The sequence below is a fragment of the Pygoscelis adeliae genome, unplaced genomic scaffold (assembly GCF_000699105.1).
Source record: "Pygoscelis adeliae isolate BGI_AS28 unplaced genomic scaffold, ASM69910v1 Scaffold155, whole genome shotgun sequence".
NCBI lineage: Eukaryota > Metazoa > Chordata > Aves > Sphenisciformes > Spheniscidae > Pygoscelis > Pygoscelis adeliae.
In genome coordinates this window covers 727804-750936 of record NW_008824932.1, presented here as the reverse complement: position 1 = coordinate 750936, position 23133 = coordinate 727804, and the positions used below count along the sequence as shown (strand labels likewise).

Genomic DNA, 23133 nt, shown 5'->3' with positions numbered 1-23133 from the left:
TCTGCGCAGCGCTAGCCCTGCCTGAGGGAGTTGGGCTTGGCTCTGGGCAGGACAAGCTGGGGACGGCTGTGCAGGGTCTTCTTGCCCTGTTTGACCCGGGCTTCCCTGTTCCCGTGCTACCTGAAGAAGTCGCAGCGTTATTCTGTGGTTTAAGCTAAATAACTTAGTGAGAAGAAAGCCCTTGAGAGTCCCCTGGCATCACTATGCTTGAAGTCGCAGAGCAGACCCCCCGGGCTGCGTTACCAGCGTGGTATTCATCAGACAGACCTAACAGTTGCCAGAGTGCTTTGAGTACGTGTTGCAGCTAACTGCTTAATCAGCCGTAGTCTGGTCCTTAGTAGCAGTAGGTAAGAGCAGTTCCAAGGATAAGCACAGAATCATGTGCAATTATCTCGCCTACTTTTCTAGTATTTGTGGCAGGAGAAATAAACCACAAGTTCATTCTCTGCCGTCAGATGTCGTGTACGTAAGTTACAGGTACTGCAACGATAGCTAGGTATCTTTTCCTCCTTGCGGTGTCTAACATATGTAACTGCAGATTTTATTAATTCCATTCTGCTACTAAACCCGTGCAGCATTCTTTGATCAGACATTACCCATTAAGTTCTCTGAGATAAAATGTCAGCAGCGTTAAGTGAGCTCAACAGTCTTTGAGTGTCTAAACGAGTCTATAATGCTTCAAATATTTTAGGAAAACACTTTGCTATACTTCATACCTTTTAAATACTCTGGCTTGACATTGCCAGTGATGAAGGTGGAAGGTCAGAGCCTTCTTTATAAGGGAAAGACTTAAACTTTTCCCTCCCCCCAGTTTTGACAACATAGTGTTCCATTCTAAAACTCAATGTTGGAATTGTGAACGGAAATACATTTAAAATGGGCAAATGTTGTTGTGTTCCATTGTGATAACTGGCTTTTCCACCCGTTTTTTCAGGTAAAGTAGCAGGAAGATTCATCTTCTATCACTTGTGTTAGAAGCAAATTCTCTTTACTGTGCTTCAGTAGTTCAGGGACACCAGGAAGATGTGCAGTGCACTTTTATTTTTTTTCACTGTGCTGGAGATACTTTTTACAGTATGAAAAAATTATGAGTTTCACAAAAGTAAATTAAATGGACCCATTGCCATTGGTGGGGATGTGATGTTTCTAGAAACCCCTACAAAAACAAATAAGCAGATGGATAGGAAAGAGTAGCAGCCTTCTGTCTGCCTGAAAAGCAGGATTGACTCTTTTTATTTTAAGGTTTAACTTCAGCTTTCCTTCTTCCATCATATTTCTATGCCAGTTTTATGTTGAATAACTTGGTATTCTCAATTCTTTTCCTCTCTAGCCTCTCCGACTTGATATAAAACGGAAACTAACAGCTCGGTCTGACCGGGTGAAGAGTGTGGACTTGCATCCCACGGAGCCATGGATGTTGGCCAGCCTTTACAATGGCAGTGTCTGTGTTTGGAACCACGAGACACAGGTGATGATTTTGGTTTTCCTTTATTATGAAATCTGCATAACTGATGGATGTATAAATTCTGTTTTTTCAATACTAGATACACAAGACGAATCTTAAATCACTGCCGCTAATTGACTGTACTCTCCTCTGTCTTGTTACAAAAGTCACTATAATAATAGACAAGGAATATCTTTAGCTGTGACTTTAATGATGCTTCATTTCCTAAAAATTTATTTTTCAAGAATTATCTCCCTTGTGGATTCCTTGTGAACTAATGCCTTTCCTTCTGAAAGATGAGATGCCTCTCTCTTGTACCTGCCATCTATATTTGTGAAGGTTTTAGGAACTGTTAGACCTCTACCTTGTCTATCAAGTATAGTTGAAATTGGGCAGCAGCTCCAAAAATATTCGGTGGTGGGGTTGGGTTAAGAATGAAGGGAGAACATAAAGGTGATATTGAAAGAACAGAACAGGCAAGTATCTCCCTTCTTGGACAGGTATGTTCCTTTTAAAAAGGGTGCATGTAGTGTTGTAGGATTCTTGGAGAGTTGCCAAAGGCAACATACTGGACTATGTTAAGAAAAGCTAAAGAGCTGATTTCAAAACTGGTATTTTCTCCAGTGCTATAAACTTACTATTCTTATTTTTAGACTCTGGTGAAGACTTTTGAAGTGTGCGACCTGCCAGTGAGAGCTGCCAAATTCGTGGCGAGAAAGAACTGGGTTGTTACAGGAGCTGTAAGCTATTGTCATCTTGTGATTTCCATATGCAGCAGTACTTTCTCTAATTTATTTTCATGCCATTTCTTTGTACATCACATAATAACATGATTTGATATGAATTTGTAGAAGAGAAAGGAATATTTCACTACAGTTTGCCAGAAATATTCTCCTTTAAGTAAGCTTAGAAACTTAAACTTTTAATTTCGAAGGAGAGCAACCTAATATGGTGGCAAATTCTGCATGCAATGCAAGGTAGATCTAGATTCAACTTTTACTGTCAACTGGAACACACTCAACACCCAATTTTGGCTAAATATTAGTAGTGCTACTTTAACTAAGATGAAACTATTGACTATAGGTAAGATGACTTAGAAGTTACTTTCTACTTTTGTTCTTGGTTATATTAAAAATGAAATTTTTAGAGTTTTACTCGCCTCTAGAAAAACACTCTGGTTTTATTCAATGAGTCTACTTTGAGAGGAGTAGTTTTATTCTAATCTTGGTAACACATTTTTCTTGATGGAATGAATGTTTTGTGTATAAATTGAGGTAATGCCTAACATCTTTTGTCTCAATTTTTTTTTTCTAGTCTTCTGCCTTATACACAGAGTAAAAAATTTCTTGTTGTTTCATTGTCTTATGCTGCCGTGACCCAGTTAACTTCAAGTGCACATAGGTTAGCACTGTTTCCTAAGAAGTACAACGCTGTCTCTTTGGCAGCACAAGAGTTCAAACAGCTGCATGGGAACTGGATTAATAATTGATGAAAGTTAGTCTCCATTTTTATTTTTATCAACTTAATTTCACCTGGATCAGTTTCTTGATCTGATTCAGTGTGCAGCTGTATTTGTCCTAGCTCTCCCAAGGGAGGCTGCAGTGCAGTAGCAAGAAATGGTAAGGAAAGGGCAAGACAGCTGCTTTCAGCAGCAGGGCCAAGTCTTAGTGACTATGAAAATGTGACATTAGTCGTTGCTTATTCTGTGTGTTCCATGTTCATTATGCTGATAGGCTGGTCTCAGAAGAACGTACGCGTCCTTTTCTGCCAATCTGAAGAGTGTTTTCTGTAGGTGTGGCTGCTTAAACAGGCACGTGCATGAAAGAGGAAAAGACAGAGTGGAAAAGTAAATGCTTTGGATAAAACAATAGTGTAGAGTTTATCACTAAGTTTCATGTACTCTGATGGCCTTGTAAGTCATGGTCACTTCTGAAAGTTTTATCTGATGTTTTATTCCTTGTCAGAGAGTTCTTAAAAAATGTTTTTTAAAAAGGTTTGGGAATACTGCTTTTAATATACTGTATCTGAAATAAAAATCTCTCCCACTCCCCCCCCTCAATTTTAAAAAATAAAGTTGAAATCACCTTTCCACTTGACTTAGAGCTAGAACTCCTTTCCTCCTGGCCCCACAGCATTAACGTCATTGTAAATTTTATGTTGGAGGATGTTGCTTTTCATTTTCATATAAAGCATTAATAATTCTAAAAGCATTTTTGCATTTTCCTTAATTTTAAAGCAAAAGACTATTTTAAATACATCTTTTTAAAATGAAATTTTAGTTGAAGCTTTTTCCATTTCATAAATGTCTTGGAATAGGACTGGGTAATTTACAGACTTCGGAATCAAAGTATAATTTGTATCATTAGCGATGTACAGAAGATACGTTTTCTTAAACATTTTGTTGTTAGAGGCTCTTCAGTGGTGGAATGTTTTTTTCTAGCTACCCTGCATTGAATATAAGGTGTATTATACAGAGAGTCCTATTTTAATGGTGGCTTTTCTTCCCTTTCACAGGATGACATGCAAATTAGAGTTTTTAATTATAACACCTTGGAAAGAGTTCACATGTTTGAAGCACATTCAGATTACATCCGTTGTATTGCTGTGCATCCCACGCAGCCTTTCATACTGACAAGCAGCGGTAAGAGTTCTTTGGTATATTTTTACATTTATTAACCAGCTATTTTTAAGCTTCTGTTTTCTGTCAAGTGAGGGATTGCATGTTTTTTCCTCTTTCTGCTGAAACGGGAATCCTTGAGCAAGTAGCCAATGTGAAATAACATGAAATGACAACTGTCTTTGCCAGATGCATTCATGTTTTTTTTAATGGAATAGCAACTGTACTTACAATTTAAAATATAATAGCTTATGTTCTTGTCAGAGAAGACCGAAGAACCTTGTTGCTTAATATCTGCCAGAGGAAAGGTTCGTGTATGTGCTAATTAGCTGTTATTTGAGAGTTTGCCACATTAAAGTTCTGTTTTTTAAAAAAATTGCATAATGGTTTGGAGTATGTTTTCAGCTGGGAATCTGACTTGAAGCAACAGGTAACTTTAATCTTTTTTCCCAAAATACTACTGAGTTCTCTGTTATTTGAGGTGATCTATATTATTCAGCATTAGAAGATCACAGTATCCCAACAGATCTTGCCCAAGAACATCTACGTTGTGCTACTCAGTTCTTTTCATTCCTGGAAACCTTACTAATGCAGTGAGAGCTCTGCAAGAATGCAGAGAGTCTTGCGAGTTGGAAACACATATTTTTGTGTTTTGCTGTTGAAGCTAACACACTTGCACTTGAAATAAAGGTACTAGGAGGCCAGCTTGGTTGTCTCTGCTTCCTATTTCTTAGTGCTCATCAGAGGAGGTGCTGCAGAAGAAAGCATGGGTCCAATTCCTTAATATCTGCCCAGTATTTTAAGATTAATAATTCAATACCTTAATATCAACTCTTAATCTCCCTTTTTAAGACAGATGTATTTCTTTCTTAGTTTTATCACCATTTTACTGGACAATCTTTTTGAGAATCTTGTACTCCCTGTGGTCCTTCTGCAAGGAAGGACCTGTAATCTTACAGATGAAAAATACATTGAGTATTAGCAGTGCCTCCTTTCAAGGGGGAAGGGATGAGTGAGCCTTTAACTGGAAGTTATTAAGGGTTATGCAGTTTAAGAAGGTAGGTATCAGAATATATCAAACTAACTGAAGCTTGGGTTTGTCATTTTGGTTGTTTTGTTTTGGTTTGTTTTTTTTCAGATGACATGCTCATTAAACTCTGGGACTGGGATAAAAAATGGTCTTGTTCTCAGGTGTTTGAAGGACACACCCATTACGTCATGCAGATTGTCATAAACCCAAAAGACAATAATCAGTTTGCCAGTGCCTCTTTGGATAGGACAATCAAGGTAGAGAAACTGTATTTTGGGGTTTTTTTTAGTCATTAAGTAATTGTCAGACAGAGTACACAAACCAATAATACTGTATGGACAATGGGTCAGAATTCTTAAAAGCGGGTGCAAGAACAGAATTTTTATTGAACAAAGACCTGAATGTTGGTCGAGTTACTATGTACCTACTAAGTAATTCAGTAAATTTACAAGATTACCTGTCACTTCTAATCATTGAAATGTGGTTCTCTAAACTTTAAGTGCTGCGTTTCCATTTGGATTACACAGAAATATTGGGGAGGGGTAATGGTTATACTGTCAATGAGTAGTTTGGGAGAATTGAAACTATATATATATAGTGGGTAAAGCCTTTAACTGTGTGTATTTAGAAAAAAAACATAGTAAAGGCATTTCTCCTGTTATGTTCATGTCCTTGGCTGTCTATCTGTTGAACTGTTTCCAAAGGTGTCTTCAACCTTCCCCTGGTAGACCCTGATGAGTCTCATTTGCTGTGAAACTATTACTAAACATCTGGGAATACAGATTTACAGCCATCTGAGCAGTGAGACTTCCTCACATTCCCTATAAATTATCAGTATATTGGCTGTAAAAAGCCAGTTTTTATTTCATACATCCTCAGATGTTGAGATTAGGTGCATATAAATGTTGATTTGATGTGATAATCATGGGAAAATAGCCGTATATCTACAACTTGACTTGATTCGTTTTGAGTTCTCATTTTGCATGAGATTTCTCATTCGTTTAATGTAACTGGAAAAAATAAAATTCAGGGGACAGTTGGGTGCAACCCGTGTATGCACAAATAGTTGATTGCTTTTTCTAGGTCTATTAGTTAATTTCATAAACAGGTACTACTTCTTACAAATGGTGTCTTACACGGTTTCATATCCTTTAAAAAAAAAAAGTTGAGAGAAACCAATTCCATTGTTTTGAGGTGTGAGCACAGCATGTGCAACTCAGCATGTTATCTCTGTTTATTTGGGGAGGAGGATTGGTAGTTTGATAAGCAGTTGTTCAGGTTCTTCACCTAAGAAAACAACAGTGCCTCTGGAATTGTAAAGTACATCTGAATACCAACTCTCTTTGGCAAGGTTGACATGGATGCAAAAGATCGATACGTACATGTGGTTGGGTTTTTTGTTGGTTTTTTTTTTCTGGGAAGGTGTGGCAGCTTGGCTCTTCTTCACCCAACTTTACTTTGGAAGGCCATGAGAAAGGAGTAAACTGCATTGACTACTACAGTGGAGGAGACAAGCCGTATCTCATTTCAGGTGCAGATGACCGGTTGGTTAAGATCTGGGACTACCAGGTACGTGTTCAACTCTTCATAAATTTTTGTGCAGACTGCCATAGCAAAACCATTAGTGAAGAAATAGAAAAAGAGGGAAAGGACTTGAATACACCAACAGATTTACCTCATTTTTCCTTGGAAAGAAGGAAGTGGGGGGGAAATACTTCATGACGTGTTTTTCGTTTTTAAAAAAGAAAAAAAAGATTTGTTAACCCTTGAGAGAACCTGCTGTGAATTTAAATAACCTCAAAGTTAATTTGTAGAATTAAATTTAACATAAGGTTTCTACTATTAGCATTAGGTTTTTTCTTGTAATATAATCCCTGCCTTTTGGACTTCTTTTTTTGTGGATTAAGGTGCTCCTCTTCTGTGTTCAAATGTAAATATTGTTCATGTATCAACTCTTTCCATCCTTTCACTTCCCTTTTTTTTTTCTTTATCCCCTTCCCTCGCTCCTTTTTCATCCTATGCACATTTACACAGACACATGTGTGCACGCACACACATGCGTGTGCTTCTGCTTGACGGTTTGCAGGGGTCGTGAGGTGACTTGTTCGAATGCTCTACAGCAAAGAGATTGAACCCAGGGATTCAGTTCTGTTGCTGGAACCTAGAGCTCATACGTTCTTCCTGTGTACAAGTGTATGAATGGCCAGAAGGGCAAGACAAAATTCGTTAGATAGTACTTTCTGGTTGTTAAAGCATATTGCCCTAGAGTAAATCCAAGCTCAGAAGTTAAAGCTAGCGCTGTTAATGTAAGTATGCGCTGCAGTAATGACTGTTATGTGACAGTGCCCGACACTTTGCCACCATGTACAGTTGTATACATCAGTTACATAGCCTAATCTTAGTTGCTCAGGCAGGGTAGACTTTTCTTTCACAATGAACATTCTTAACAAAGACAACATTAGATCTGCCTTCACCTGTAATTAGATTCAGATAGTTTTGCTCTGATTTTTTTTTTCCAGTGAACTCAGATTTCTATCTTGCTTTAATCTGTTGTGCTACGTAGCTCTGAGAAAGCATATCTTCTAGGCAGAAACCCATCTGAAAATAGGGGAAAACAACTATGTCAAGAGAAATAAATATTTTCTTCTGGGGAGGAGAAATCAACTCAATACAATCATAGTTTTTAATACGTCTAATGCTGTTTGAGCATCTTGGAAATAAATGTTACTGGAAGAAATCTAGAGAAATATGTTTTCAGATAAATTTTGGATTTGGGGGGAGATTTTTTTAAGAAAGGAAGGTAAAAATGTAGCAATGTGTTTATTATCTGTACCTGTACTTCCAACTCTCTTTTTTTTTGTTGTTTTGTTTTCAGAATAAAACCTGTGTACAAACACTGGAAGGGCATGCTCAAAATGTGTCATGTGTCAGCTTCCATCCTGAATTGCCTATCATTATCACAGGCTCAGAAGACGGTAATTTTGTATTTTCTGATATATAAGAGACAGGGGAAGAAGTTACGGGAGAACTCTTCTTGTGGTGTGGCTACGCATCTCCTGCCCTAACACTGAGAGAAGAGATAAAAGGCATGTATTTATTTCTTTTTCCTCTAGGAACTGTGCGCATTTGGCATTCAAGCACTTACCGCCTGGAAAGTACCCTCAACTACGGTATGGAGAGAGTGTGGTGTGTGGCCAGTTTAAGAGGATCCAATAATGTGGCTTTGGGATATGACGAAGGCAGCATTATTGTGAAGGTACAATTAATGATTTGAAATGAGAAATGGTGATTCATCACTGTCCTGTGTACAGAGCAACTGATTTCTGATTCTGTGACAATACATAAAATACTGAAAATTCGGCTTTTTAATTGGCATTTTTAGACAGAGCCAGGTTATTTCACTAGGTATGTTCAACTGAAAAGGAAATCAAGAATGTATTTTCTCCATCTGCTAAATTCTTATACTACATTTCCTAGCTTGGTCGTGAAGAACCTGCCATGTCCATGGATGCAAATGGAAAAATTATTTGGGCTAAACATTCAGAAGTCCAACAGGCTAACTTGAAAGCTATGGGAGATGCTGAAATCAAAGATGGAGAAAGATTGCCGCTGGCTGTAAAGGATATGGGGAGCTGTGAAATCTATCCTCAGACAATTCAGCACAACCCTAATGGACGGTAATAGATTTTAGAACAAAATACTTAAACATTTCTGATTTCTCCTTTTTTTTTTATATTAGAAAACTTTTTGAATGAAAAAGAGTTGCATGTGTGCTGGTGGCTGAGAGCCTACGGAGAACAGGTGTATTGGAGCCAGGCACTGTAAAATCAGAGTAATAGATGGGCTTCACCTGTAAGAGCTGCTTAAACAGACAAGTTGGACGTTCTAGGTAGGGGAAGAAGTACACAAACAAAATATATAAGGTAATAGCAGCAAGCCACATTCTTGTATCACTTCTCTTGAATTGCTGTTTTGTTAACAGATAAGCTAAATTAAAGGAAAAGGTAAAGGGATACAAGGTACAAGAGCCGCTCAGCAGAGACCAGAAGGAAGAGGGAATAGCAAGTAGCTAGCAACATGACGCAGAGGAGGGAAATCCAGTTCTGTGACACTTTTAGAATATATGAAGTTCTCTTATTCTGTCTGCATTTGCAGTGATTATATTGGGCTAGGGGCCTTTAACTTTTCAGATAATTTATCTACTTGATCGTGCCTATTGAACTGAACACAGATGTCCGAGAAATGCATCTTTCTCCTGTTCTAGGTTTGTAGTAGTGTGTGGTGATGGTGAATACATCATCTACACAGCTATGGCTTTGAGAAACAAGAGCTTTGGTTCTGCACAGGAGTTCGTATGGGCACATGATTCTTCGGAGTAAGTGTTGCAGGCTTTTTTCCTTTGTATTAAACTTGCTGCTGCTAGTTTTCAGGCTATACAAATTGTAAACTGGCCTGAAGAGTAAAACCTGTGTAGATAATGAACTTTCAATAATTGTCCTGCTTTAAAATATTCCATTTGTAGCACACTGCTAATTTTTGAAGATAAATCAAATGCAGTTGTATTGTAGCAGCTTACAATTTTAGTAATATGCTACTTTGGAAGCTGAATTATTTTTACTTTCTTTACAATGCAATCTCTATTTAGATACGCAATCAGGGAGAGCAACAGTGTTGTAAAGATATTTAAAAATTTCAAAGAGAAGAAGTCATTCAAACCTGATTTTGGAGCAGAAGGTAAGTATTTACTTTTAAAATAGGTATGTTGGTGCATTTTTTGCACAATGTAGATTTCTTCCACCTTTATTTTCTTGCAGGCATCTACGGTGGCTTCCTGTTGGGTGTCAGATCTGTTAATGGTTTGGCATTCTATGATTGGGAAAACACAGAATTGATTCGCAGAATTGAAATTCAGCCCAAACACGTAAGTTTCTAGATGGGACTGAAGATACGTACCTCTCTGTGTCTACTAATTTTATTTTTTTTACCAGACTGCTGATTTTCTTGAATGAAGCCAAGCTGTCAATCATAAAGTAGTAACGTCTTAAGTTTATCTCAATCTTATAGCAGAAGGGGAAAAAAAATCCCTGTATGTGTTGGTTTCTCAGGTACTAAAGCTTCTGTTAGAGTTAGTATGTTTTAACCTTAATTTATACATCCTCCTTTCTTAACCTGGGGTCTCTAAAACAGTGCCATTATTGATTCTGATGATACAGATTTTCTGGTCTGACTCGGGTGAGCTTGTCTGCATTGCTACGGAAGAGTCATTCTTCATTCTGAAATACCTATCAGAAAAAGTTGCAGCAGCCCAAGAAACACATGAAGGTGTCACAGAAGATGGAATTGAAGATGCTTTTGAGGTACCTCCTATTTAAAAAAAATTGAATAGGATTAGAGATCATTGAAGCAAATCTTCCCAGAGTAGAGCAAGTTTAGTCCTTTAACATAGCCCTATTAAATTTTAGTTTCCAGAACACTGGAATGCAGTATACACAGTATATACCCACCTGAGGAACGCTGTTAATCATTTTATTTGGGTTCCCTGGGGAGAGCCATCCCTGTTGGAATCCCAGCATGACAGACCTTGATGCCTACATTTCTCTTCAGGGATCTGTTTGCTATTCTCACAGAGTTATAGAGGTTATTTTTAAAGCGCACACTCAGGCAGTATGTTTACATTGCTTAAACTTTTTCTGCAATTTTCAAGTTTTGAAATGTTACTAAAATTTGAGAACAAGTAGGAACCTCATGCTGTGAAATGTCAGAAACAACTTCCCTTGTGAAACTTTTCTTTGATTATCTTAAACGCTTAGTTTGGTGTTTGTTTCCTGGATTTGTAATTGGTTTAGTTAAGTATTAAGGTAGAGATTTCATATGTTTACAGCACTTTTGTAAAACTAAAAGCATTATTTAAGTGCTTCCAATCTGTATCTAAACTTTTTTGCAACTTGCCCAACTGTTTACTTAAGTATAGAATATTAAGTTTAATCTGAAAATTTGATAGTCCTAACTGCTATCTAAAAGTACCTTTTTACATATCTAATTAAATCAAACTTGATTTGCAGGTTCTTGGTGAGATTCAGGAGATTGTGAAAACAGGCTTGTGGGTAGGCGACTGCTTCATTTACACCAGTTCTGTGAACAGACTCAACTACTATGTTGGAGGAGAAATTGTCACTATTGCCCATTTAGACAGGTAAGTTGCTGCATTGGGTTGTAAGCAAGTGTTAAGGGTTCCTTCAACGAAGTTACGACAAGGTGAACCTTGTCACCTCCTTGCCGTGCATTACTACTTTTTCTTGCATATCATGCTAATATATGTTCTGAGACAGTAATAAAATCTTGGAGGGAATGAAGAGTGTTATGTGAAAGTGCATATATAGTAAAAGTAGAATTTTCCATGTGAGTATTCTTGCTACTGTAAGAAATATTGGACTTTTTTTATAGACTGTTTGGCAGTGGATCTATTAAAGACTAATATTCTTTGTTTTGTTTCAGGACAATGTATCTTTTGGGGTATATCCCTAAGGACAACCGACTTTATTTGGGTGATAAAGAGCTAAACATTGTTAGCTACTCTTTGCTCGTCTCAGTGCTTGAATATCAAACTGCTGTAATGAGAAGAGATTTCAGTATGGCTGATAAAGTTCTTCCCACGATTCCAAAAGAACAGAGAACCAGGGTTGCACATTTTCTTGAAAAACAGGCGAGAAAACTACCTTTTAGTTATCAAAAACTTAATAAATCAGTTTATTCACATTTCTAATTGAATTTGCTAAGCAAAACCAGATCATCTTAGCTGTAAGCATAAACTCTTGTTAATCATCCATATTTATTTGAGAATACTGTAACCCTCTGTTTTGAGGGCTTTGGTTAGAACATCTAGGATGCTGTTTGACCTGACAGATCACAGTCTTACTTTCAGATTTTTATTTTAGGGCTTCAAACAACAAGCTCTTGCAGTATCTACAGATCCAGAGCATCGTTTTGAACTTGCTCTTCAACTTGGAGAATTAAAAATAGCTTATCAGCTTGCAGTGGAAGCAGAGGTAAACATACAACTTTTGGTGATTCATACTAATTCTGAGTATTAGCGTGAATCTTAAGAAGCCCTGTAAGAAAAGACAATGGTATGTGGGGATGCAGTACAGCTCCCTGAACGCTGTATAAGTGCCTCCAACTTCCTCGATGAAACTCTTTTGCCTGTAATTCAAAGGAATCTAAGCTGTGGGACAGGGACAGAAAAATGTTGTCTGCTCAGGAAGCTACAGGAACTCCTGGAGCATGCAAAACTTGAACCGAGAATCGAGCCTTAATCTCCAGTATTGAACAGTGAGAGGAGGAATGGCAGGACTGAAGCCTCTGGGCCCTTGTTCCAGCCTTGGCAAACTCAGACTGATGCACTAGGAAGACTGACAGGCAGTGATCTGTCCCATAGCCATTATTCAGAGAATTGATCTCTCACAGTTCCTCTTGTAAAATAATGAAGTTAGTGATAAGGAATGTTAACTTAGTTACAGGCACGGATGTCTGTCTTATATTCTGAGAGTTAACTTGGGAGCTTTCTTTAAGAGATTGTTACTGTTTAACTTTCCAGTTATTTCTACCTCCTCCCTTCACATTAATGAAAAACCCTTTATTTTATGTAACAGTGTAGCTGTGTAATGATCTGCATGTAACACTCACTGTGTCATGCTGTGAAGCTGCAGCAATCGTAGTATCTCGACGGGAAGACAAGTCTAGTGATGGGATACAGTGCCTTCACAAGTACACTTACATTTTCGTATTGAATGCTCTGAAAAATCTTTAAATGCCGTTCAAAAATGTGAGGCTTATTTTTTGGGTTTTTTTCTTTCCCTCCCTCTCCCCTTCTTGTACCGTTAGTCAGAACAGAAATGGAAGCAAATTGCTGAGCTTGCCATTAGTAAATGCCAGTTTGGCTTAGCCCAGGAGTGTCTCCACCATGCGCAAGACTACGGAGGGCTGCTGCTCCTGGCTACAGCTTCAGGAAACGCCAACATGGTGAATAAGTTAGCTGAAGGAGCAGAAAAAGATGGCAAGAACAATGTTGCATTTATGAGCTACTTCCTGCAGGGAAAGTAAGTAGCAAGCATGAGATTCAGATTGTTCTGCTCTGCTTTCCGAAATGCAAAGAACCTCGGGTTCTTCAAACGCGTAACTACAGCTAACTTAAAACTTCTGGAGAAAGATTGTGGCATGCGCCCTTTCAGAAAAGCTGATTCTATTTTATGATGGCTGCTACTTTTAAAATCTGAAATGAAAGCACCCTAAATTAATGTAATAGAATAAACAGCTAACCTAATACAAAAGTTTGTCTTTTATTAAGCTTCCTGGTTAAAATCACATTTTAAAATCTTGTAGGCTTGATTCATGTTTGGAACTCCTGATTAAAACCGGGCGTCTCCCAGAAGCTGCTTTTCTTGCACGGACATACTTGCCAAGCCAAGTTTCAAGGTAACTTCAAAGCTTATGCAGAGCGTGAATAGTGTTGTCAAAATTAGCTGTATATAACAAATACGGTTTGCATCGCCAGGGTTGTTAAACTGTGGCGGGAAAATCTCTCTAAAGTCAATCAAAAAGCTGCTGAGTCCCTTGCTGATCCTACAGAATATGAAAATCTTTTCCCTGGATTAAAGGAAGCTTTTGTTGCTGAAGAATATGTTAAACAAAGTCTTGCTGACTTGCGGCCAGCCAGGGAATACCCCCTTGTCACTGTAAGTAAGAAGTGGGAGCTTTTATTGTCTTTAGAAGAAAAACATTTGGTGCTGTGTAAATTCAGCTTCAAGCACATCAGTGCAGCCATTTAAACATTCTGTGAACATGTGTTTTGGTGCTTCTTTTGTTTTTTGGTTTGTGTTTGTTTTTGTTTTTTTTTTTTACTTTTAGCCAAATGAAGAAAGAAACTTACTTGAAGAAGCAAAAGGCTTTGAGCCTTCTGGAGTAATGGCACCTCAGGTCAGTGTTACTACTAAATGATGAACTCTAAGAAAGAGGCAGTTTTGCTATTGTACAGTAACATCTACCCTGGAGAATATTTCACCAGTAATGGACAAATTATTGCTCTTGCTGGTTTGACTGTAAGCACTGCAGCTGAGTTCCATGTTCTTTTGCCTCAGACTCTTCTTAATCTACTTCTGTAACTACTAATGACTTCTTGACAGTGAAATTATTTTTTTTGTGTGGTTCCTTATCTTGGGTCATCTTTTGTTAGTGTGAGTAACTGTAGAGTCTTACCATTGAATTCATCCTGCAGAAAAACAATTGCAATTGCACATACAAACTCCGCATCAACTGCTGCTAGTTTTCTAAAAGCTCAGTAGTTGGAACCTGGAAACTCTTGCATATTACAGCAATTAAAAATGCTTTATATTCTTTGCTAGTGTGCATGGTTATGAAATAGGACTATTCCATAACTACCTGACTAGGAATCCTGCTCAATTACTTGAAAATATGTTCTAATCAATATCTGAAGTAACTCAAACTGGTTTGGTTTTTTACCACCTCAGTTTTCCAAGTATTATGCAGAAAACACATGACATATTTAAGGTATAAGCATACAGATTGAAATGAACACTTAAAATGCTTTTCAGAGCTTAAACAGAAGATGCCAACTTGTAATTCTTGCTCATGTCAAATACATGTTACAGTTGATCGTGAAAATCAGAATGTGAGAGTTTCTTGAAGACAATGTTGGCACAGCTCTTTGAGGCTATAAACTTCTAAAAGAACTGCAGTGGGAACTGAGGGAGAAACAGAAAGTCACAACTCTCCATTCTGTCTCTATTTTTTCCTCATAGGAGTTGCACTGCAAAACTTCATTTGACAGTTCAGAGGAGTTAGCCTACTTACAAGTAGCTTTAGTGACTACTTGCTGCTTGTGTATCAAAGCAAGTAGCATTAAAGCAAAACCAAGCTTGTGTGCACATTTGTTAAAGAAGATACAGAAATAGCATTGCAAAAGTTATCTAAAACAAATTAGAACTAGCATTAGAAGCTGAAAACAAGACCACTAATGTTAGAAGCGTATCTTTGCATTTGGTTAATGACTGCATAGAAGTCCTTAAACAACAGTTGTCTTGTACAGTTGAGGCTGAATATGGGAAGTTTGGTAGGAGATAATTATTTCAATTAACCATATTCAGATTAATTTTTAGTACCATTACTGAAGCAATGGTACTAACTGATGAATTACCTTAATATAAAACTCGTGCAGCAGCAAAGAGAGAATGGTAAGTGTTAAGCCGTTATAGGGTATGGAACACGAAGCCCAGCAACAGTACTAAGATTTACCGCCTTTGCTAAAACTGCTGTGACAATATCAAGTAACCTGATCTCTTCCCTGCTGAGGCCCTTGAAAATCACCTACTTTCTAACAGCACTTCAGTATTTGGAATTGATACTTTCTGAAGGTTGTTTTCCTTGTATCAGTTCCATCATCAACTGCTTACAGAAACCGGGCAGGGAAACAGTGGTTTCCAGCAGAGTGAGGACTAGAACGCTTGCTGGCTGTGAAGATGTGGCTCAAGAATTACTGAGAGAACCACTGGGAGAGGGGGAATTATAGTTCTGCTGTTGTTTACTTGCTTTTGTTGAAGGAATTCAAATTCAAAAGAACTCAAGGAATCTCTCTTTCATTAGAAGGCGCCTGAAGAACCAGTTCCCTCTCCTAAACAAGAAGTGATGAAGACAGTTTTGCAGAATTCCGATCTACTTCCAACAAGAGATCAAAAGGTACTGAAGGGAAGTACAAGCACTAAATTCATTCTACGTTAAAGACTTCAACTGTAATGTGTTTAAACCAAGCTACTGGAAAACGTCACTTTCTGTATCAATAGACAGCTTAGGACCAGTGCAGCGTATGGATCCCTTCCTGTGGTTTGCAGAAAGGGATTACACGGTAATACAGACCAGATCCTACAGCCTTGTGGACTTACAAGGAGCGAGGGGTGAAGTCCAAACTCAGTTGGTCAGAACGTGGTAAACAGTTGCAACTCTGAGAGACGCTTTCTTACCGCGAAGGCAGCTTCTCTCTACAGCTTCTTTTAACGCTTACGTTCCACCTGACTGCCTCAGCTTGTTTTGCAGAGCGTGCAAATATGTCACACAGAATCATACATCGTATAAGCTGGCTAACATGTAACCGTATTAGTATCCCCTTAATCTAGTCTTTTCTTTTCCTAGACGCTGCTGGACTTGGAAGATGACCTGGATAACTTGGATCTGGAGGATATTGATACCACCGATATCAATCTGGATGAAGAGATCTTAGATGAGTGAACGTACTTTTTAGATGACCAAATCAATTACTCCACACACAGGAATGAAGTTCTGTGGACTATGTGCTCCAAGTTAATTTGATTTTTATACTGCAAGTGGACCATGTACATGTAGAAAGAAGGGCAGACCCAGCAACTGTGCAAGAAGAATCTGCTTCCACTATCTTGAATTTCAAGACGCAAGGCCCGCTCCAGTGCATACTAAAAAATGTTTTCATTTGTCAAGCAATTCAATAAACCCTTTTAAACATTCTATTCCTCAGTTCTCCATTTACTAGTAATTCTAATATTCTTAACCCAGCTTCAGTAGTGTGTATTGCAAATATTTGAAACAGGAGCATAGTAGCCAAGCATTAGCATTGCTTTTCTTAGCATATACACTATACATATATATGGTTACTTTTTCATTGTGCTATTTAGCTTGTATCTGTTAACAATCGGTAGCTCAGTTACTCTTCCAGACAACACTTTTAGCTAAAAGATCTAACAGAACAGTAATATGTCTTAAGGGACAATGTGGTGTTACACACTTTTTCCTAAATGAAGCTGTTCGGTAAGTAAAACGAATTCTGGGGAATTCTTCAGATTCAAGATGCAACAGTAAAGGAATTAAACTCGGGGTATACTGTCACCTCAAAACAAAAGTCATGGTAACTGCTGTAAGTTCATTTTACAGAACTTCTGAAAATAACAAGCTGCTGTAGCGATTCTTACGTATTTTAGCAAAAAATTTTCTAGAACAGTCAGTTGTTTCAAGTATTTATTGTGGAATCCTGTACAGAGAATGTTTATAAACAGACTTAAAACTTAAGAAGTAAGGCTTATTTCATGAAGCTGTAGAAGTAGCCATTGCTTCCTCGTAAGCCTGGAGGGCCAGTTGTATATAGCCTTCTTTCTGCGATTCAGTTTTCACAAATACCTGCAAACGTGGCAGGAGAGAGATTAATATACAATTAAGAGCATAGTTTCATAATGAGATTTCATCATGCCAGTGGTAAATCAGCCAGCTGCAATTGAAATCCTGGTGCAGCTATATATAGTTTAAAAAAAAAACCAACAAACAACCTGGCATGCACAACAGTTCTAGTTAAATACCTGCTGCTTAAGGTAAGGAGAAATTTAGACTACTAAATAGGCTTTGGCTGTTTAAAAGCTTTGTCTTCTGTAGTTAAGTAGCCTTAAAGTAGAAAAGCATACCTTGATCAGATCAACTCCTTGAAGTTTCCTTTCTTTAGCTTCTTTTGCTGATTGACATTCAGGGTGAAGCATATGATACAGTGTAATTAAACTTGTAGCGTCATCCAGCCTAAAAAAATAAAGGCCCATTTGTAGCAATTACTTTCTCTTAATACTTAAGAGTATTTAGATTAACTGTACTTTGTGGTGTACTTCGCACACCACAGGCTTTAATAAACTTCTGCTTTCACCGAGTATACAGTCATTAGAATATACAGCTAAACAGGCATCCCATCATCTACTGCAACGGCAACCTGTTCCTGAGAAGGAAGACCAAGAGGTGCACCAGGTAAGGTACGTTAAGTTGTCCGTGCTGCAGTTAAGCTTGATGTACTGTTCAGCAGTAATAAAGCTGAAATCTCTCTGTAAAATACAATTAATTTCCCGATAACAAGCATTTAGCCGAACAACCATGCCAAAGAGAAACTTTCTAACACTGATTGCAGTTAACTAGCATGTTTTACAGAAGCAGTATTAGATACCTTGTGATGCCTAGCCCTCAGCTGAATTTAAAACCGAAATGGGTTTACGTAAATGTAAGCATAAGCCAAAAGTAGGTGGGTGGCAGGTACAGATGCTCCAAACTCTGGTAACTTAAATTGTCCAGATACTTGAATTTTCCCTTTAACAACTTGATTCCAAAAGTGGAACCTCCCTGTATTTCTTCATATCCTCAGCTTTAAAAGTAAGAAGGATCTGACCACCTGTTGAAAGTTTCTAACTTCAACAGCAGGAAATGAACGCCACCATCACTGCAACTCGGAGTTCTAGTTGTAAAAGTTTCTCCTAGCTCTAATGACGTTTTGAACAATTAAATATTGTTTGCTTCAAGGAGTTTTGAGTAAGTTTAGCGGCATATCTTACAGAAATTTGTCCATTTAAAATGGAAGTGTATCTCTCTGTTCCTAAGCTACTTAGGAATTGCTCTAAAACCCAAAGTGTGTCCATCTTAAAAGCCAAAACTGAGCTCAGCAGTATGAAATTGTTAGCCTTTAAGATCAACGCTGCCCAGAGCTGGAAGTGTACTGACAAGTACACGGGGAAACAAAAACAAAACCAGAGCCAACAGGCTCATTTCTACAGAAACCTTGTTTAATACCCTACAATTTCATGGACTGTAGTTAGTGCTTCCATATAGCTAAAAGTTACAGCTAGCCTAACATTTCATGCAAATGAAAACTTATACATCTTACAGAAACGCTGTTTTTATTTTCAAACAATGGTACTTGTTGTTTTCTATTCGTTTAGATAAGCAGAATTAATAAGTGACAAACACCACTTACAAGTCTCTGTGGATCATATCTGTTAGTAAGCCATCCGTTTTCTTTCTGTTTACTAGATACCATACCATTCCTCCAAAGTGTCTCGTTGAACGGAGCAGGTCGTATTTGGCATGTTTCTCAATGTCATCGTATGTCCGATGATGAACCTATACACAGAAAAGGCTTCAGTTTCATCAGCGTAACTGGAGCCTGATGACAGTTTCTCCCCTCTACCTCTCACTTAGAGTTCTTAATCTATTTTCAGACCTCCCAAAAGTGCCAGAGTAAGCCACAGGCTGAACCGTGCTACCTTCAAGCTTTATACATGTTATAATTCAGGGTAACACCAGGATAGCCCAGTTCTTGGTACTTGGGCATGGACATCTTTACGTTAAGAGAAAGCTAAATGCGAGCTATGTACTGAAAATGTGGGGAGGGAGGGACATAACCTCTGAACCTTTATTTCACTGCTGTCAAGTTGTAATCCATTCTTTAAGGAGAAAAATGCTAGAGCAAAGAGGCGAAAATTTTACTTTGAAGAAAAGGTCCTTGAAAAATTGCCTAACAGAACTTACATTCTCAGTGGTTTGAGAAATTGTTACAGCGTAAAGAGAAGTAAACATATTAAAGGCAAGTGTAGACTAACATATTCACCAGCAACTACAGTTACTTAAATTTAGTATTTCAGCCAGATGTATATTTTTGTACCTGGTCGTTGTCAAAAACATTGTGTACAGTGCATCAGTTATCTACCTGGTCCTTTCAAATCCTAACATAGTAGTTAGCATGACTTTAGTAGCACAACCCTGGTTGTGGCCGCTTATGGGTGTTATCATCAGTTCTGGTTTGATAGCAAAAATACCTATATAAAGACTATTTTCGTGCATCTGTAGTTCTTTCTATACTGTTGAAAATCACTTAAACAGAATCCTGCTTTACTTTTCTGCAAGAAAAAAAGAACAAAAACTCATCACAAGGATAACAAGTAATCTCTATGGGGGGAAAAAAGGAACACACATGAACACCACCTTTTGTCCCCAGGTAATACTTATGTTTACAAAACAAACCCTGAAGTACTTCACTAATACTATTTTTTTTTTTAACTAGAAAAATGAAAAGCAAACTCACTCTGATATAGTCAGGTGAATCTGGCTCAAACTGAGCAATGCACATGTTAAGGATATCCTCATGACGGTCTTGCTGGAACACAGTCTAAAACAACAGTTCAAATTCGCGAATAGATTCTGCATCATGCCATTCCCACGCTCCAAAATCAAAACAGCAGCCACAACATTTCTGTTCTGGGCAACGCTTACAGCAAGCATCCCCTTCATCGCAAGACAAAATGGATAGAAGTGCAGTAGCTGCCTTGATGACACTAATACAATGTTTCTTGGTTTTTGTTTCTGAAACACCAGTTCACGTTTTGAGATTAAGTATACGACTTCATCAATGCAGAACAATTAAATGTGGATTTCTAGTACAACAGAATATTTACACCTACCCAGGATTTACCTGGCCCTAGCCCGGAACTTATTAATAAGTATTTTAACTAAGTTACAATGATAAGCAATTGTTCAAAACAGAATTCAAGCAGCTTAAAACGTACAAGCAGAATGGCTTATTCAGAGCTACTCTGTCCAAATAGTACAGTTTGAGTATCAGAGCACAATTAAGTAAAAACGGTCGGTTTTCAAAACCAGGAAGATCTTACCACGAGGTGTTCGTCCTTGAATACCACTGGGGGAATAACTCTGCGCCCTTCTTTTGGGAAGAATATCTGTATCATCCTGTCTCGTTCTTCCCAGGTTGCTTTGCGTAATACACCATTTGGTTCTCTAACTACGATGAAACGTTCCTGAAAAGAAGGTAAAAAAAGAGCATTGTCTCCCAAACTCTTCTCCCTTTGTAGCCAGAACCATTGTAAAAAAGATTCTTATTTGGCAAAATCCTTCTATACCTAAACTCACACTAATACTACCAGTTTCTAATTGATTGTTGCCACGTGCTAGATTCATCATTTCTCCCTCGGTACCTGCTAATTAAGTGCTATGTTTGCACCTTAATTTTACTGTATGACATAACTCTGCGTGCACCTACACTAAAAGCTACAGCTCTGTGAAGTTCTGACAGACAACATAACGAATACCCAGCGAAAGGAGTTAGTGTTGCTGCTGGCCTGATTTTATGCATTTAGTAACACATGCTGAATCAAGAATATAAGTGCCTTGTACTTTCTTAACTTTGTTTCACAGGTAGGTGCTAGAATCGAGTAAGGGCAAGCGCAAAACAAAGAAATACAACAAATAAAACAATCTACTCGGATCTGTTCACAAGCATATTTGATTTAGGGCGGCAGACAGGAAGGTTTGTTGGGACGAGGAAGTTTTCAATACATTGAAGCAGGAGAATATATAGCAGGTTCCTGGAGAGAGCTCTCAGATGGGAGACTTGGCAACTCATTTCACAGGATCATCGCTATATGCACGGAGACTTCTTAGAATCATAACTATTTGTTACGAATTTTTTCAGCCTCTTTCTACTGGTACTTAAGACAATCTAGTCGTTTCATTATACAAAGAAATCTTTATCCCTATACTCCACAATTCTGTTTGACAACTGTTTCTTCACAGCTTTCCCGTGAATTCATTTACCGTTTACTCAGCTTTCCACCAGATCTTTGCAACGGTGAAGCAGCTCCACCTTTTGGTCTGTGCGCAGCACTAAGTAACCCAATTCCACAGAAAGCGTCTAGGAAGCATGGAAGAACTCAGCACTGCCGGCATATCACAAGCATCTGCTTTTAAAATAATTAACTAACTATCACACAGCTTCCCCCCTCCGCGCCGGCTTTTGAGCACTGGAATGTAATTTATCATTATCAGTTGGACGCAAACATTTAGAAATATGTGTCTTTGTATTGGCTTGTACCAGACTGAATTTACAACTCCTCAGCCTTTTTGCAAACTGCTATAACTACATTTTATTAAAACCTAAAGCTTATTTTGAAATTAAGAATGAAAACCTCTTAAATTAATACACTGTTACTTACACGATGTGGAACGGAGTAAGTTAAATCTGTAAACACGTATTTTGTAGTTTCAGTTCCTTCAAGGAATTTGTCTTCTGCTAAGACATCATCAATTGGCTCTCGCTCATTCAAAACAGGGGGCATGATTAGTTTTTCTTTAGCTTCCTCAATGGCTTTTCTTGTGGCCTTAGGGGGGAAAAAAAAAAAAGGTAGTTTAATTTTACAATTAAAAAAATCATTCTATTGGAAAGCTAACATACAATTTTGGGACCAATATTTTCATTTAGAGAGAAATTTTTAAAATCTTTTTTTCTTCTTCTGCAGCTGAGAAGAAGTGAGACACTGGTTCAATCTCCACACAGATGAGCTGCGCGTGAACAATACACCACTACTGTAACTTGGGCAAATTGCCGGAGGAAGTTCCAAAACCAAAATCTACATATACTGCTGCAAGCACCAAGTTTATTTCGGGTATTTTTCCATGGTAAATTTCCCCCCAAAGCATAAACCACAATCAACAGTTTATATACAGCTGTGACTGTGGTTGCGGAAGAACTGGCTTAAGTCAGGTCCCTTCGTCACCCTGGACCGTGGTCAGACAACAGGAAAAAAAAGTAGTCAAAGGATTCCCAGGGCTCTAATTTAACTATCAGGTTAATGAAGATATTTAACACAATTAGGAAACATAGGAAAAGGGGATAATAAAGAGAACCTGTCACTCAAGTAAAAAGCATCCAATTTCCTTCTGTATTCCATAAAAATGGGGAAAAATTGGATAAATGGAAATCATAGAATCATAGAATCATAGAATCATTAAGGTTGGAAGAGACCTCCAAGATCATCGAGTCCAACCGTCAACCCAACACCCCCATGCCCACTAAACCATGTCCCTGAGCGCCTCATCTACACGTCTTTTAAATACTTCCACGGAAAATAAAACTATTTGAAGTGAAGAAACACTGATTTACACGAATTCAGGAAACGACCTGAAAGAAAGGAAAGAAACCGCAGTGTTTTCGACAGCAGCATCAAAGGAAGCAGAACCGCGGGCTGCTGCAGACGCTTCGCTAAAACCAAAACTTCTTTCAAACGGCAGCAGAGCAGCCCACCTCCTCCAGCTGCGCTTCCGTCATCAGCTTGTACTTGGGCGGCTTGAGCTCCGTCTTCACCGGCCTGAAGACCTTCCGCAGGTCGAGCCCCGTCATTCCGCGCAGCAGCG

At 38.2% G+C, this 23133-nt stretch overlaps 2 protein-coding genes across 2 annotated transcripts; one reads left to right on the top strand and one right to left on the bottom strand.

Annotated features, from left to right (window-relative positions):
- The first annotated feature begins 379 nt into the window (after positions 1-379).
- On the top strand, positions 380-16638 carry COPB2 (coatomer protein complex, subunit beta 2 (beta prime)). The gene is made up of 22 exons (XM_009325104.1): positions 380-466; positions 1331-1468; positions 2098-2184; positions 3959-4085; positions 5200-5348; positions 6514-6660; positions 7967-8066; positions 8205-8347; positions 8569-8768; positions 9356-9466; positions 9737-9825; positions 9906-10012; positions 10305-10448; positions 11154-11284; positions 11587-11794; positions 12027-12137; positions 12973-13187; positions 13471-13563; positions 13643-13823; positions 13996-14064; positions 15748-15840; positions 16291-16638. The coding sequence occupies exons 1-22, from the start codon at positions 380-382 to the stop codon at positions 16384-16386; spliced, it is 2826 nt and encodes a 941-aa protein (XP_009323379.1). The 3' UTR covers positions 16387-16638.
- Positions 16639-17131: 493 nt separating this feature from the next.
- Positions 17132-23131, bottom strand: MRPS22 (mitochondrial ribosomal protein S22; the record flags this gene model as incomplete). The annotated part of the gene is made up of 7 exons (XM_009325103.1): positions 17132-17304; positions 17583-17691; positions 18905-19050; positions 20012-20095; positions 20598-20741; positions 21936-22100; positions 23024-23131. Coding segments are annotated over 7 exons (849 nt in total), but the record flags the coding sequence as incomplete, so codon positions are not given.
- Between the last annotated feature and the right edge of the window lie 2 nt (positions 23132-23133).